Source organism: Morone saxatilis, unplaced genomic scaffold (assembly GCF_004916995.1).
Source record: "Morone saxatilis isolate NCDOM2014 unplaced genomic scaffold, NCSU_SB_2.0 Contig11, whole genome shotgun sequence".
Taxonomy (NCBI): Eukaryota; Metazoa; Chordata; class Actinopteri; family Moronidae; genus Morone; species Morone saxatilis.
Genome location: NW_023339663.1, coordinates 26,060,010 through 26,075,027, shown reverse-complemented (window position 1 = coordinate 26,075,027; position 15,018 = coordinate 26,060,010). Strand labels below are relative to the sequence as shown.

Here is a 15,018-nt window from a genome sequence, read left to right as displayed (position 1 = left end):
TAGTAGTAGTAGTAGTAGTATTACAGTTGGACAACAAGAAGAAGATGATGTAATTAAAAAAGTGCCAGTCAAACAGTAAAAAACTATCCAGAAAATGTGATGGAATTATGGTATTTCTGATTGTTTCATGCATTAATGGGAGGAAAGTGACGCAGAACTGTGTGCAGCAATCTTATTATATATATAATATATAATAATATATATATTGGCTCTATATATTATAGAGCCATGTGAGCGATGAGAAGACTGTCGCAGCAGCTGATCAGTCTGTCAAAAATAAGTCAAAAACATATTTGTAAGAAGTGTTTTTTGGTAAAAAAAAAGGCTAAAGCAAGTGAAAAAAGGTGAAATTTAGGACGTTTTTCTGAAAGTGTTCAAAATGTTAATCAGAATACGTTGATGGGAACACAAATACAGCAGGACTGGTGAACTGCTGCTGTGCCATTAGTGACCATACTGTATGTCTAGACTGATGAGGATCACAATGTGCCAATGGCCCGGAGTCTTGCAGTCCTTGTTTGGGATCACCAATTGTCTTTGAACAACCTACTGACACTCTGTGAGCATGTCTGGAGAACACAGCAGAGGTGGGCACACAGAAAGAGAGAAACTGATGGTTTTGGAGGAATCTTTTGTCATTTGGAGCCTTTGGGCACTGTCCCACTCGTTATCCTGTGTAGACACAGCAGGGAACAGGAGGACTACTCCCACACCAGCCCATACAAATGGAAATGTCCTCCTTCAAAGTGCTGTTAATTGCACTCTAACTGGGTTACAGTGCAGCCCTAACACTTACTGACTTAGAAATACAGTGCTGCTGTGATGCAAATGATGTGAAAGTGTCATTTAAATCAACTTAAAGGGTCTTAATTATGATGAAATGCACATGAATGTACTGTAATTTGTGTGATAGTAACTTTTCCATTTTGCAGCAATAGCACCTGGGGCTGGAGAGGTGGAGGTTACAGACATGGGAAGTCTGCTATCTTTACATATCTGCCTGTTACACCCTAACACCCAGCAGAGCTGAATGAACTCGAGGTTGTAAAGGAAGCAAAATGAGTCACTTGCTGGAAAAAGAAAACAACAGTTTTTACAGTAGATCATTATATCCAGTGATCATAAAATGGTATATCCAAAGGCGTGAACTCTTTTAGTCAATGATTTCAGTTCCAGGACTGAAAAAAACATACATATAGTAAGAAAGAACATCATTAACACAATACTTAAAGATGCAAAGTACTTCAATCCCATACAAGAAAAAAATGAGGCCAGAGCAGGAATCCATGTTCACTGTTGGCATAAATGAGCCACATGTGTAATCCCACCTGGCTCCAACCAGGCTCCCACTTAAACACAGGTCTGACATTGCCCGGCTTTGGTATAAAAAGGTGATGACTACAAATCTCCAATGTAAAACAACAATTATAAAGCCAACCGAAACCTATGTGCATGGGCTTCAGGTCAGCCTTCAACACAATACAACACAATCTCTTTAAATAAGCTACTGGACATGAACATCAACCCCACATATGCCACAGGAGCTTAGAATTTTCAACCAGGGTTTTAATTCTTTAATTCTGCCCCCTTAATTCTAGGGGGCAGAATGCTTTAATTAAAATTTAAGTTTATTTGGAAAGCTTTGGGATGCTAGTGCTGCTTTCCCCTATCGTTGATATAAGTCCATCTTTATCAAATATTTCTACAACTGAGGTAGTGAGTGCAGAGGTAGTGTGGCCCATCTTGAGAATGGCCACAGTTATTATTAGTTTAATACCCAGGATGCGTTCTTCTTCAAAAGCACTGTTCTGACCGTATGAAACAAATAAAAAAGCCCTTTTCAGAAAGTTAGACAGAGGAAATCTTGTCGCAACCAAAAAACTGACAATAACGCTTCCTTTGCCAGGTGAGCACAGGTGTGATACTGGGCAGGGCTCCAAATTCTCTGCAAAGTGTTTTCTCCACATTGCTCATGTTCCTACTTTGGCTTCTATTCGTGGTTTCTGCTTACTGTACCATTCCCGTCATGTTTGCACTGACGGAGAGAACGCAATTTCAGAAAAGAAATGAGAGAAAATCTGGATCCTGTTCCAAACTACGGATGCAACAGAATCATGGATGTTTTTTACTTGAATGAACTGAGCAGGAGGTTGTTATTGCAAAGTGACTACATGGACTACCATCTCTTATGGAAACTCTATGTTTACGTTTGTATTGTTGTGTCAGTGTCCCTAAAGAGAGTAAGAGCCTGTGTAACATGACTCAAGTATGGTCGTTTCTTTGGGTCACAAGGGCAGATGAGGTTATTAGTTTACGGTCCTTCAGGACAAAGTTGGACGACTTGTCCTCGTCGTCAAAAAAGTCTTAGTGTCCACCTCTGTCATGCGTAAATAATTCCTGGTGTGTGAATTTAATTTAAACATGAACTGGATATATAGGAAGAGCTCTCATTACTGACCTGAGGCACTAAAACCTCCACTGACAACAGCAACTGCTCCTCTAGTTCTACATGGCCACTCGTGAAGGTATCCTCACCCAACAGTCTGAAACACTTGACTTTTAACCCCCGGCAACTAAAGCTGCAACGATTGGTCGATTAATCAATTAGTTGATAATATTAAATTAACTGCCAACTATTTTGACAATCGCTTCATCACAATCGCTTCATCATTTTAAATCATTTTAAGAAAAAACATCTTAACTCTCAGATTTCAGCTTCACAAATGTGAATATATTTTTTTTACTACTCTATGACAGTGAACTAATATCTTTGGGTTGTGGACAAAACAAGACATTTAAGGACGCAACCTTGGGGTTTGGGAAACCATGGTCAACATTTTTCACCATTCTCTGACATTTTACAAACCAAACTACTAATCGATTAATCGAGAAACGGACTGACAAATTATTCGATAATGACAATAACCGTTACTTGCCACCATACACCACCATGCCATACAGCCAACAAAAATTAAATAAAAAGAAAATACACCAATATAAAAAAAACCCTGCTTGTTTCTCCATATCAACCTGCACCAGGTTTACTGTAAGCCTGGACTGTTTGACCACAGCGCCAGTGAATGTACTGCGGCGACAACAACAGCAGGTCAGATTTGATATATGGGCTCTGTTTGTAGAAGTTGCAGCATCCACTTGACGAGTTCAACACCAGCTATTAGTCTTGTGTGAGAAAGACCTTGCACAGACTAGAAAGGACGTACAAGCACACATACACAAATGCACGCAGACTTTCTGTTTTTCCTCTCCCTTTCACACACACAACATCCCACACCCATGCTGGGAGCCTGACCCCCCTCTCCTGCTGGCATCTAACGGTGGGCACTACATCACTGTCAGTGTCCAGACCACCAGGGAACGGCTGCGGGCCACTCTCCTCTTGTAGCGCCAAGCTCTGAGCTCCTCTGTGGCCCAGCCCAGTCGCTGAATTATGGCCAAGCCAGAAAGGCATATTGTTGCGGAGAGACGTTCCAATTTGTTGGCCTTTACAGAAAACAGACAGGTACAAATGGCCCAAGTGCTGGCTGGGAATCGGTCATTCAAGTGTCATTTTAACTCTGCAAAGGCCTATGGGATTTGTAGCACACTGACAAACACACACACATCATATGTTGTCTCCGTTCCCAGCCCTACGGATGAGTAATCTTATATTGTCTCAGCTCCATGAGGAGTCCAATGGGATTACAACATCTACACATGTTAAATATTCAGAGTGTTTAAATGTATGTCTTTAGTCCAAATACTTTCATTTTCCAGATGTAGTTTACAGACATTTTTTCAGATATTTGAATGTTATTTAATAATCACAAACAGCCGTTTTGGATGAGAACGGACTTTCAAATCATCAATTATTCTTGAAATATATTCAATTATACTAAACAACCAAAGAACTTAAGAAGCTTTGATGCCAGCAACAGTTTTGCAGGCGAGGATGTCACATTTTCCCAACAAGTAATGGAGCTCAACCTTTCATATATTCACACTACAACCACAAAGCCCTCCAGAGGCTATAGCACATTCAGCTTCAATAGCGGGGGCCCGGGAAAAGAGCAAACGCCCTTTTCACACCACAGGGAGCCCCATGCCTGGCAGAAACAGACAGAGGTCGTAGGTTGAGCTCCCCTCAAACAGCAGTCACTGATGGTTGCCCCAACACGCTGCACCGTATCAACGACGGCCATCAGACAGGTTTGATCTGAGCGGCCTGAAAAACGGGGTTGAAGGAGAGAAAAGAGGAGGTGTGTACTGACACTTTCTCTTGTGTTTTTTCTCTCACACGTGGCTGTGCAAACACACATTTGAGCTATAAACTGTGACACCTGGGGGTTGTGGGTCATTAGGCCAACTTCTAGCACACATTAAGAAGTCTCCAGAGATTATCTGAAACCAAACCATGGTAAATAATGTCACAGCATGCAAGTGTGTTTACTGTTCACTAAGGGTTTGCATTATTAGAAGCTCACAAAGACATGTTGCTATAGAAATGTAGAGAGGGGCAACTAACCAGGAAAGGGAATTGAGACAGTTTGACACAAAGCGCACCATAATGCACTGGTTTGCTTTGTTGGTGTGCAAAGAATTTCAGAGATTTTCAGAGAATAGGTGGCACCAATTCTCCAGTTGGAAAAGAAGAAGACGCAACAAGATGATGTAAGCCGAGCAGACTATCGCGGAAACTAAGTCCCGTGAGGTAAATGTTCGCTATGTCCATCTCCAGTTTTTCAACAAGTGCAAAAAAGTTTTTTGAATCCATCAAACTTTCTAAAGTCATATTTCCAAACGTGCATTAAAATATGTTGATGGAAACACGGCAAGCGTCAAAACAGATCCTGACACCTCTCGTCTCATGATGAATGTAGTTTGTAGATAATCATCTAAACAGTCAGCTAACTCATTATAAAGTGTGAATTAGTGCCTCTGGTCTTTTTCCCTTAGGCTGTATTTCATAAAAGTGTGATGATGTCTTCTGATGTTAGTTAAGGCACTTTACTACACTGAGGGAAACTCTGAAGTCAACCAGCTGCTTCTAACAAGAACAGACAAAATATGGCAATCACTGTCATTTCTTACACTTCTCGTTTAATCTACATTTCATCTCTTCTGCTTTTAGTCACAACTGGATACAATGCCCTAAAAAGCAAATAAATGAGTGATGATGAGTGCTTTCAGTATCAACCTAAGGAAAACTTGAATTGCCTATTGGTCACTGAACCTAAGAGCTCAGTTACCATAGGGCCTAACCTGTGCCTGACCTGGCCTCCAGGGGCTTGGGAAAGGTCACAGTAAAGGTCATGGTCAGCTTGACCACAACCTGAGATAGCCAGCCTGATGCGGGGTGCATCCAACACTGTAACGAAGACTGCCAAGTCATGACCTAAGATGTTATTTAAAGCATTCACACTGTGTACCTTCAAAAATGTATTTCCAGTTCACCCAGTCCTATATAACACTTGTACATGCAAATTATAAACATAGCCAACTCTGACACTGATATCATCTAGCATTAGTGGCTGTATAGCCAAAAAAAGGGCTGAAAAGATTAGCGGATTAATTGATTAGTCGATCGAAAGAAAAATGAATCCCTAATAATTTACAAGTTATTTGTCTGGTAGCTACAAATGGCAAACACTTGATGTTTTTTTGTTTTATATCAGTATAAATTGAACATCTCCGAGTTTAGTAGTTGAACAAAAATTGTATTTGAAAGATATTCACGATGAGTGATTCCTTGCTATTTTCTGACATTTCATAGTCCAAGTCACTTATTTGTCCTTCTACTGCAATTTCATCGTTCACAAGCTGCAAAAAAAGTGTCAAATTGCTGATTACATTCTGAGGAGCTATAGTGTGACTGTTTTTCTCACAGGCACCAGCACGAGCCCGGCAGTGCAGGTCTCAGGTCTGCCCTCGTCACCCCAGAGAGAAGAATCCAATCCTGGGAATGGGCTGGAAGGACAGTGTGGAGCAGTAAATCACTTCTCCACTCTGCATTCACACGAGTGGCGAGCAGTTCTGGACTTGCACTACATAGTATATAACCTGTGAGAGTCCAGGTTGACCCCCCACCCCCAACATCCAAACCACGCAGCCGCCACCCCCATTCACATGAGCAGAGAGGATTGGGGTCAACCAGCAAAGCGACCTCAGATGAGAAACCCTCAAAAGAAGAAAGAGAGAAGACCCCCCCCCCCACTCCTCTTACAAATCAGAGAGCATTACATTTGAAACGACATCCTTTCATCTCTCATGCAAAAGAGAGACAGACAAGTTCATTTCACTCAAAAACACGAGCATGGTGTTTCATAAGGATACGGAGAATGTAATTAAAAACCGACAAATAACACCATGTTCAATTAATGGGGATTTACAGTAGAAAATCCTTCTTTACCAGTCATACATCCTCCCCTGCTCTTAATACCATCTCGCCCTGGTCTTCATTTAAATTGCTGAATCCCACTTCCATCTGCTTGGTCTGGGCCAGGCTGGATGTTTAAAAAAGACCTTGCATTAGTTTGGCGCAGTAGCTGGTGCTGACACCTCTGCTGCCATTAACAAGCAGGTCAAGTCCAAAACCCTATTTCAGACACTTTCTTTTCGCTTTTCTCCTCTTTCCTCAGCTCTGTTGAAAGGAGACAATGACATGAAGTACGAGGAAGTTCCTTTTCTTTTTTTTCCCCCTCTCTTGCTCTCACCCCATTTCTTCTCCAAAGGCCTTTGACATAAACAGAGTCCATCTCTCCAACTCTCTATAAAGAGACCATACAGCCTCCCTGGGAGCTTCCAGACAATGAATTCACATTATTCTTGCAACACTTTCTCTCTCTAGTGCTGCGCTCCCAGCCCAGCCCAGCTCACTTCTCATTCATTATTTCACTGCTTTTCTCTCTCTTGTGTCTTTGTAGATTTACCCGTCTTCTTCTCTTTTTTTCTGACTTCTTCCTCTTTGTTTTTAATCCCACCTTAATCTCTTTCTCGAGCCCGTCTATGCATCAAGCATTGGCTCTCCCAAGCATCCAGGCTCGGATGGCTCTTTCCTCATTTGTACTTAATCCAAATATTCTGGGTAGAGGCCTAGATGTAAAGCAGGGGTCAACTGCTTCGTTGTTCTAAGCCACAACACACACACACACACACGGATGATGGACTAAGAGAAAGAGACAGTGAGAGGAGGAAAAGGACCAGGATTCCCCTTTGAAGCATTCATTCACCTTTAATTTTTCTAACAATGTTGCTTATCCATAGTCCATTTAACAGGCAGAGGGAACATCCGACCAACTATGGCCCCACTTGGGAGAAGAAGAAGGGGAAAAAAAGTAGGCAAAAGCTTGGGAGGAGTAAAAAATAGATCAAAGTGTTTGTCCCGGCCCATTCAAATGCAATCACGACCCAATCACATTGTGTTCTCTCTGCGCTTTTAAGAGAACGGGTCAGTGGTGTTTTATTGTGAGTGGGAGCTAGCCTAATGAAAGGGACAATGTGAAGATTAGCAGTGCCAGCCAGGCGGCTCAAACTTCACCCTGGCTTTAATTGCTGCAAACAAGAGGAGATGTAGAGGCAGGGCAAACAGAGGACAAAAGAGCAGGGCAAGCGCAGAAGGAGGAGGTAAGAGGAGGTATGAAGGCTGGATGATAAATGGAGGTATGGCTTTTATGGAGGTGTAGTGTGTCCATCTGGCCCAGGCTGATGTGGGATGTGTCGAGGAATGTGTGTGTGTGCTTGTGGGCCAAAGGTTCCAGGTACCTCATAAACCATAAATGAAAGCAGGGGATCTTGTAATTACAGTTTTTTTGGTTTAAGGAAAAATATATGTACCTCGAAAGTGAAGCACTCAATCAATCAAAATCTTTAAATCTTTAGATATGAATCAAAGTCCATATCTAAAGCCTAAACATAGCATCCCTGATATCATCAATTCTGTGATTTGGTTTTGCTCAAAATAAAGTCAAGTCAGCATGTCCTAAGAACTTTGGGAAATGTTCTTAAAGGTGCATTATGTAACATTTAGAAGGATCTATTGTCAGAAATGGAATATAACAGGTAATAAAATAATAGGTATGTTTTCATTAGTGTATAATCACCTGATTATAGGAATGGTGTTTTCTTTAACTTAGAATGAACTATTTTTATCTACAGATGCCACAGGTCTCCTTCAATCGAGTCTGCCATGTTAAATTACCATCACAACATGTTTAGTTTGGTTAGCATAAAGACTGGATGCAGAAGAAAACAGCTAGCTAACCTGGCTCTGTTCAAACTGAAATACACACCTACCAACATCTCTAACACTCAAAAATGTAAAAGATGACAATCTTTGATTTTAGCATGAGTTACATGTTGGTGCTTTTCTTGACAAACAACGGCTCATTTGTTAGCTCGGTACTTCTATGCACAGTAGGTTAGTATGGTCGGCCAGTTACACCAGAGATCAAGATGGATATAGCGAACTGGCACAGGGCTTGATTGACATTGGCGCCCACCTAGCCATGTGGACGCAGCAGCAGCAGCACAGTGATCATGGGTCTTATATTAATGGGTTGGGTCTAGATTTTAATAATTGTTGGTCGGTTCCGGGTTCTGAGCTCAGCGGGTGCGGCCGGTTAGGGTTTGCAAAATTGGACCCGTGCAGGACTGATCTAGGCTATACTACCCATCCGGACTCCAGCTTTATAATACAGTTGATATTCTTCTTTCACTCTCTCACTCAAGAATGCAATTACACACATTTTGCCAAAATGTTGAGCTATTCTTTCACTTTTACACAGCACACCAGTGGGTGTGGTGATTGAGGAAAAATGGACATAGCAGTGTCCATAACTTGCTCAGATACACAAATGAAGGCAAAGATATGGAAAATGTGATGAATACACAAGGCAACAAAACCAATCCTCCACTTATAGGCAATCATACAATTAGTGTTGGTGTGAACAGCCGGACTTATGGGCCAGCTAGACTGTTCACCATGTCACATCCAAAGCCAACGTGGTCTTTTTTCCGAGGATGAACTGTCTGCACCCAACAAGATTAGTTCCTGTCCTCTCCTGTCCTAAGACTGTCCTCTCTGATCAGTACATTGGGTGTGTTTGTCATGCGTGCTGGCACTACAATTAACAATTGAACTGAGTTATGGCCTTTCTTCATGTGCTCCATCGTCAGCAGTGTAACATTTCTCTCCTCTCCTGCTCTCCTCCTTTCATCCTTTCATTCCCTTTTTTCCACTCCTCCCTATGTTCACAGAAGTGCCTGACAAAGCACTAGAAACTGATGCTTACACTCATGGGCAATGATGTCATGTTACAGTTCACCCACAATATTACCGAGGTCTGAACTGCGCCGGCAATGATGCATCAAAACAATCGGGGTCATTAGAGGACAGATGGCTTTTCGGGGCATGAAGGCATGGAGCTTGAGGTAGGGGTGGAGTACAAAATCGTTTGGGTGAGAGCCTTTTATTTCCAAAATGTCCTCTAAACTTTTCAAAACTTGAGAAACATTCCTATTAGCATGTTTGATTTTTTCATGTTCAATCAACCCAAGGGACAGTAAAGTTTTTCAAACCACGTAGAAACCTTGTAATTCACTTACAGAGATAACCATGTCATCAGTTTACAGTTTAAAAAAGTGTGGATGTTTTCATATGACAAAAGCTTGCAACACTTCAAGAACCAAGAAGTTACTGGCAGACACTTACGAGCCCAGAGCACGTCGATATGGCTGCAGAGGAGGCCGTCAGGTTACGGATAAATCCCTGATACAGGCAGTTGTGAAACCCCACGTCACCCATCACCGTGGCGATGCCATCCGTGCCGAGCGTCTGCACGGTGAACCCCGGGCCGACCACAGAGGACGGATGCAGGTCCAGGTGCATGTCCCGCCCAAAGGCCGAGAGCCGGTAGTGCAGAGAAGAAGAGAGGGACCTCCTGCTGCGAGTGCTTCGCCTGCTCACATCGTGAGTCAGGTAGCCTCCCTCAGAGTCCACCTCCACCGGGGTTACAAACACGTAGTCTGAGGAGATGAGTGATGAAAAGGAAGTCACATGAAAGTGGCAACGTCAAACACTCCAATGGTTCTGCTCCAGGAGTTATTTTGTGTTTGATTTGTGTTCCTTGGCATATACATTGTCTAACATCCTGCTTCATCTCATTCTGCTTCAGTTAGTCATTTTCCAGAGAATATTTGGCCAAGGAGGAGTGCACACATTTCCATCTAGCTGTTGTTTAAACATGTCAGTGGAGAGAGTGACACTGACACCAAAGCCCCTATTCTAAACACAATAACTGGTGATTGCTGTGCATTCTGCTTTTATTAGTGTAAAGCTAATGTTGGTAGAGACTGCCCTTTTAAAGAGAAAACTATCTTTCTGCACCAACATTCGCAGCATGTCAACTACTGCTGATATTTTAGATAGCCGAGAACAAAATCTGATACCAAACTACATCATTGGTGCGTTCAAAATAGCTCAACGTGGTGTCACATTTAATCAGTTATACCAAGAAATGCACCCAGAGGCACAAGATACATCAGCAGCACCTGAGCAGGTTACTTTCAGAAGTGTCGATAAGAAACAAAGCCTCTGTCACAGAGATGACACGCTTGTGTTGGAGTGCAAGGTTCAGTGCTCAGCTGCTGCTCAGAGCGCAGTGCTTCATATGGATCACAGATGGCTTTTACTAACAGAAGCCATAACGCCAACATCATACTTCAACGCATGTCAGATAGAGGTCAACACTACGAGCCAGAGGTTGTAAATATTACGATGTTCTGATTTCATGCAGTTGTCATGGTGCTCCAAGCGAATCAAATGCTAAAATGATATATTTACCAAGCATTTCAATACAGTACACTAGAGCAACGAGATACTCCATAGTAAAAGCAGAAACTGTAGCAATTCCGTAAAGTTTTTTCCTCTCTCTTTCAGCTTTGTTGAAGGATCTAACTTTCTCTATAGTCTGCACCTAAACCCCTTCAGTAGTGGGACTGCTGCCAGGGTGCTTTCTTCACAATTAGAGAAAAAGTCCACATCCCTCCTTCCTGCAGTTAATCAAAGTGTGTCAATAATCTCAACTTGTTTCCTTAGTTTCTACAGGTCAAATCAGCCAACAGGGAATCCCTGAGTGTGCACTGCACTCCTGCAGCAGTGCCAGCACATTATGAAGATTTAAACAGGGGTTCCTAGCATTTCTTTTTACCAAATAAGCTGAGAATGAAATTGTTATATTACTTGTTTCATTCAAGTTGAGAAGCACTGGTCTAATAACTGAACCCATCACTGCCATATATCTCATTTTATTCCCATTCTCTCTACAAACATGGTTTCCTGCCAGCTGGAAGAAACATCCACAGATGTCAAAAGACAAGCACTCACCATGATTTAATCCGTGGCTGTCGCTGGAAGAATAGCTGGCCGAGGCGGTGTGGGAGGTGTGTGAGCAGTAAATCTGCAGCGTCTGCAAAAAAAAGAATAAAATAAAAAAAATTCATAAATAGACAGGTAGCAACAGGTTGCAAGCACTGGAAGAGGTGGAAGCCAGAAAGGTGATAAATGGAGTTCCTCTGTTGAAACATGTGTTGCACTTAAGTTTAATTTGGGATGACAATCACTTGTCTTACTTTTCACCACAATCAACGACCACAGCAGAGCGGGGAGCAGTTTGTTGACATAAATCATGCTGAAAAGAGGCAAATGTTTGTTTTTGCTCCCAAATTAGACTGGTTCATGTGTTGGATTTAAGAGTATACATTTTTAGTAAAGTGTCACATGCCTTGATAATATTCCAGGATAAGAGGGTGGGCAGGAGCTTGACTGAGGTGCAGCCGACCAGCGGGATGGGTAAAGTCCATATCAGAAGAAAAAGGCAATCCATGGTGATGGCACGCAAGCTGACACCTCCCCCGTTACCTCCTAAAAGTGCGCAAAAGTAGTAATAACCTGCGATATCGCATAATGCAATATGCACGCATTGTTTAGTGGTTCTGTTCCCCCGCTTCGCTCGTTCAGGTGAAGTCTGCAGGTTGCAGCAGCGCACAGACGCAACGCGCACTCATGAGTGTATGAGTGTGTGTGTTTGTGTGTGTGTGTGAGTGTGTGTGTGGAGGAGCAGCAGGTAGCGGTGTCGGGGATCACCGGGAGGAGCGCTGACTGAGCACTCAGTCCGGCTCTGTGAGAGTCGGCCTGCAGGATGGAGCACAAGTCAGCGGCCAGCAGCCAATCAGCGCGCAGCATCATTTACCACGCGGAGATAAAAGAGAAGAAAAAGAGATTCTCCTCCTGGCAGCGAGAGCAGGGGTTGCTGCCTTCAGGTACCGCTCGTAAATTTCTACTTTGAAAGTTTTGTGAGCAGACCTGTGACTTCCTACTGGTTTTAACATTGGTTCTGTAAAAAAACATACACGCAATGCAAGTGATTCACTTTTGTATGGTTTTATTTTTTAAGTGTAATTACAAGAACCTGAACAAAATACAGACATAGACAATACTACACTATCAACTGCAGGCTACTCTACTGTTCTACTACAGTGCGGTACTTTCACATAACTTTTTCTATTTTATGCTACTTTACTACATTTCAGGGAAATGTTGTTGGCTACGTTTTACTTCACTACATTTACCTGAAAGCAGCTGTGACTTTAAGATTAGGATTTTACAATAAAGGTCCACTGTCTAGGATTTACTGGCACCCAGTGGTGTAGTTGCAAATTATAACCCCCTCGCTTCACCCTCCCCTTCCAAGCACTAAGGAGAAAGCTATGGTGGCTGCAAAATGCGCAAAAAATGTCAACGGCTCTATATAGAGCCAGTGTTGGGTTTGTCCTTTCTGGGCTGTTGTAGAAACATACAGGTTCAGCTGCTATGGAAAGAGACCTGCAGCGTGTGTAGATATAAAAGGCTCATTCTAAGGTAAAAAAAAAAATACATAATGATTCTTATTTACAGGTGATTTTACACTTATGAAAACATAGTTATGCATATTATATTCCAATTTTGCCAATAGATCCTCCTACATGTTACACATCAGGCCTTTAAAAGAAGCATACGTTTAAGAGGAGCCTTTTTGGCTTATAACCCTTTAAAACAGCAGTGTCCTCTAGGCGCCCATTGTCACCTCTACTTAAAGGGAAGTATTTTTACATTGCTGCATTTGTGCTTTTACTTAAGTAGAGGATTTTAATATTTCCTCCACCACTGCCGCAAAGATTTTTAAGCTTTCCAATATGCCCCATTTTTTCAGCAACAAAAACTATACAGATCGGCCAGATGGTGGTGCTGTGACAAGGAAATGTTGTGTTTTGGTCCAGCTTACATTCCTTAACACAACACAAATGCAATACACATAATGATTTTGGTACAGATTTTTTTCTGACCCTCTGCAAAGTTAATCTGGTTTTCAAATTCTAGACAAAATATACACAATTTATATTTTATAACCAGTACCAGTATTACTGGTAGAGATGGGCAGGTTGATACCACAGTAACTGATACTTCTACACATCATATTGAAATGTATCTATTACTAAATGTTTTAATGCAGTTCTGCACATAAATAGATGTTTTTTGTGAAAGAACAAACTGTGGTCAGGGAGGAAAAAATGTAAGTAGTAAGTATGGCATAGTGCAGTGGTTCCCAACCTTGGGGTCAGGGCCCCCACTAGAGGTCGCCAAAGCTTCACAGGGGGTTGCAAGGCCTTCTTGAGTTTAACAGGTTTAAGAAAACTTATATAAATACAAAATAGGCCAAAATCTAAACATTTCATTCATTTCTGTGAAGAAAACTGAATGAAATAGTTATTTCTCAGGTTAAGATTTTTATTTAAGATGTAAACTTGAACACAAGTTATATTCAAAGAGCATTTACTCTCTGATAAATAGCCTCGTTCTGCTTTAGAAAAGTACCCAATTAAAACAACCAAAGAGCTGATAGAACAGTTTCAGGGAGAAGACAACACTGAATTTTCATTGAAGTATGTAGGATTGTTAAAAATTAAAAAACAACATCACACATGATACAGACAAAATTGTATTTTAAGTTCAGTAAAACTCATCTCTGATCAATATTCACAGGAAATAATCTGCTTTAAAATTCACCCAAATCTCTCGTTTTACACAAAGTTATTGTGTTCACGGTTTCATTGTGCAGTTTATCAGTTGTTCTCTACTGTTATCCTTATATATTGAATATAATATCTATAAAATATGTCATGTAGTCAGGGGTCATCAGTTTACTCAATGATAGAAAAGGGGCCCCTTAAGGAAAAAGGTTGGGAACCACTGGCATGGCATGTATTATGCAGAAAGTTACTTATTTGGGCATTTATTTTTTATTATATTATGGTTTCATATTATGAAGAAAATGCAGACTGACCACAAATAAACTTAATATTCTCACAATACAGACACAATTACTGCATCAACAAACATGGCGATTCACTGGACCACATCACTATAAGTGCAAAAAAACAGCATGCCAGTTCAGGTGATCCTCGGGATAATCTCCGGTCAGAACTGAAAGACAGAAGAATTTGAGGGACTTGAAAGCCATAAATAAATACCAATGCCTTTACTGAATTTTGGCTTGAAACCAACATGTCTCCATTTCAAAACAAGTCTTCATCAGGGTGTGGCACGCCCACACATTTGGTCACAGTCTATGTGCAATGGCAACTTTGGTTTTTATTGTCCTACAACTCTGCCTCAGTCTCCACAAAATTTTACACAGAGGATATTTCATTTCCTACGTCTTCTTTGTATTGAGGAATTTTATTTGATGTGGCTGGCCTGCACATAAACAACTGTCAGTTAAGATGCACAAACAAGAGACGATTCAGATTTCTTGAATGCTGCTTAAGGCTCAATACTTTACCCGTTCTGGCATAACATGATCATTTGCAGAATTCCCTGAAGAAGTGTCAGACTATATTAGGCACCGTTTCATCTGCAAATGTTGAACTGTCAGCAAAATGTTTTATCTTAGGGTTACAAATAACAATATGCTTTCAGCACATTCT

General features: G+C 41.5%; 1 protein-coding gene across 1 annotated transcript in view; it reads right to left on the bottom strand.

Annotated features, from left to right (window-relative positions):
• adamts18 (ADAM metallopeptidase with thrombospondin type 1 motif, 18) overlaps window positions 1–11,992 on the bottom strand; it is a 62,746-nt gene extending 50,754 nt beyond the window's left edge. The window contains exons 1-3 of the mRNA XM_035652033.1: window positions 11,778–11,992; window positions 11,381–11,462; window positions 9,707–10,020 (exon numbers count right to left, since the gene is read on the bottom strand). Coding sequence (XP_035507926.1) covers window positions 9,707–10,020; window positions 11,381–11,462; window positions 11,778–11,879 — 498 coding nt within the window. The 5' untranslated portion in view covers window positions 11,880–11,992. The remainder of the gene's footprint in view (window positions 1–9,706; window positions 10,021–11,380; window positions 11,463–11,777) is intronic.
• Window positions 11,993–15,018: the final 3,026 nt, after the last annotated feature.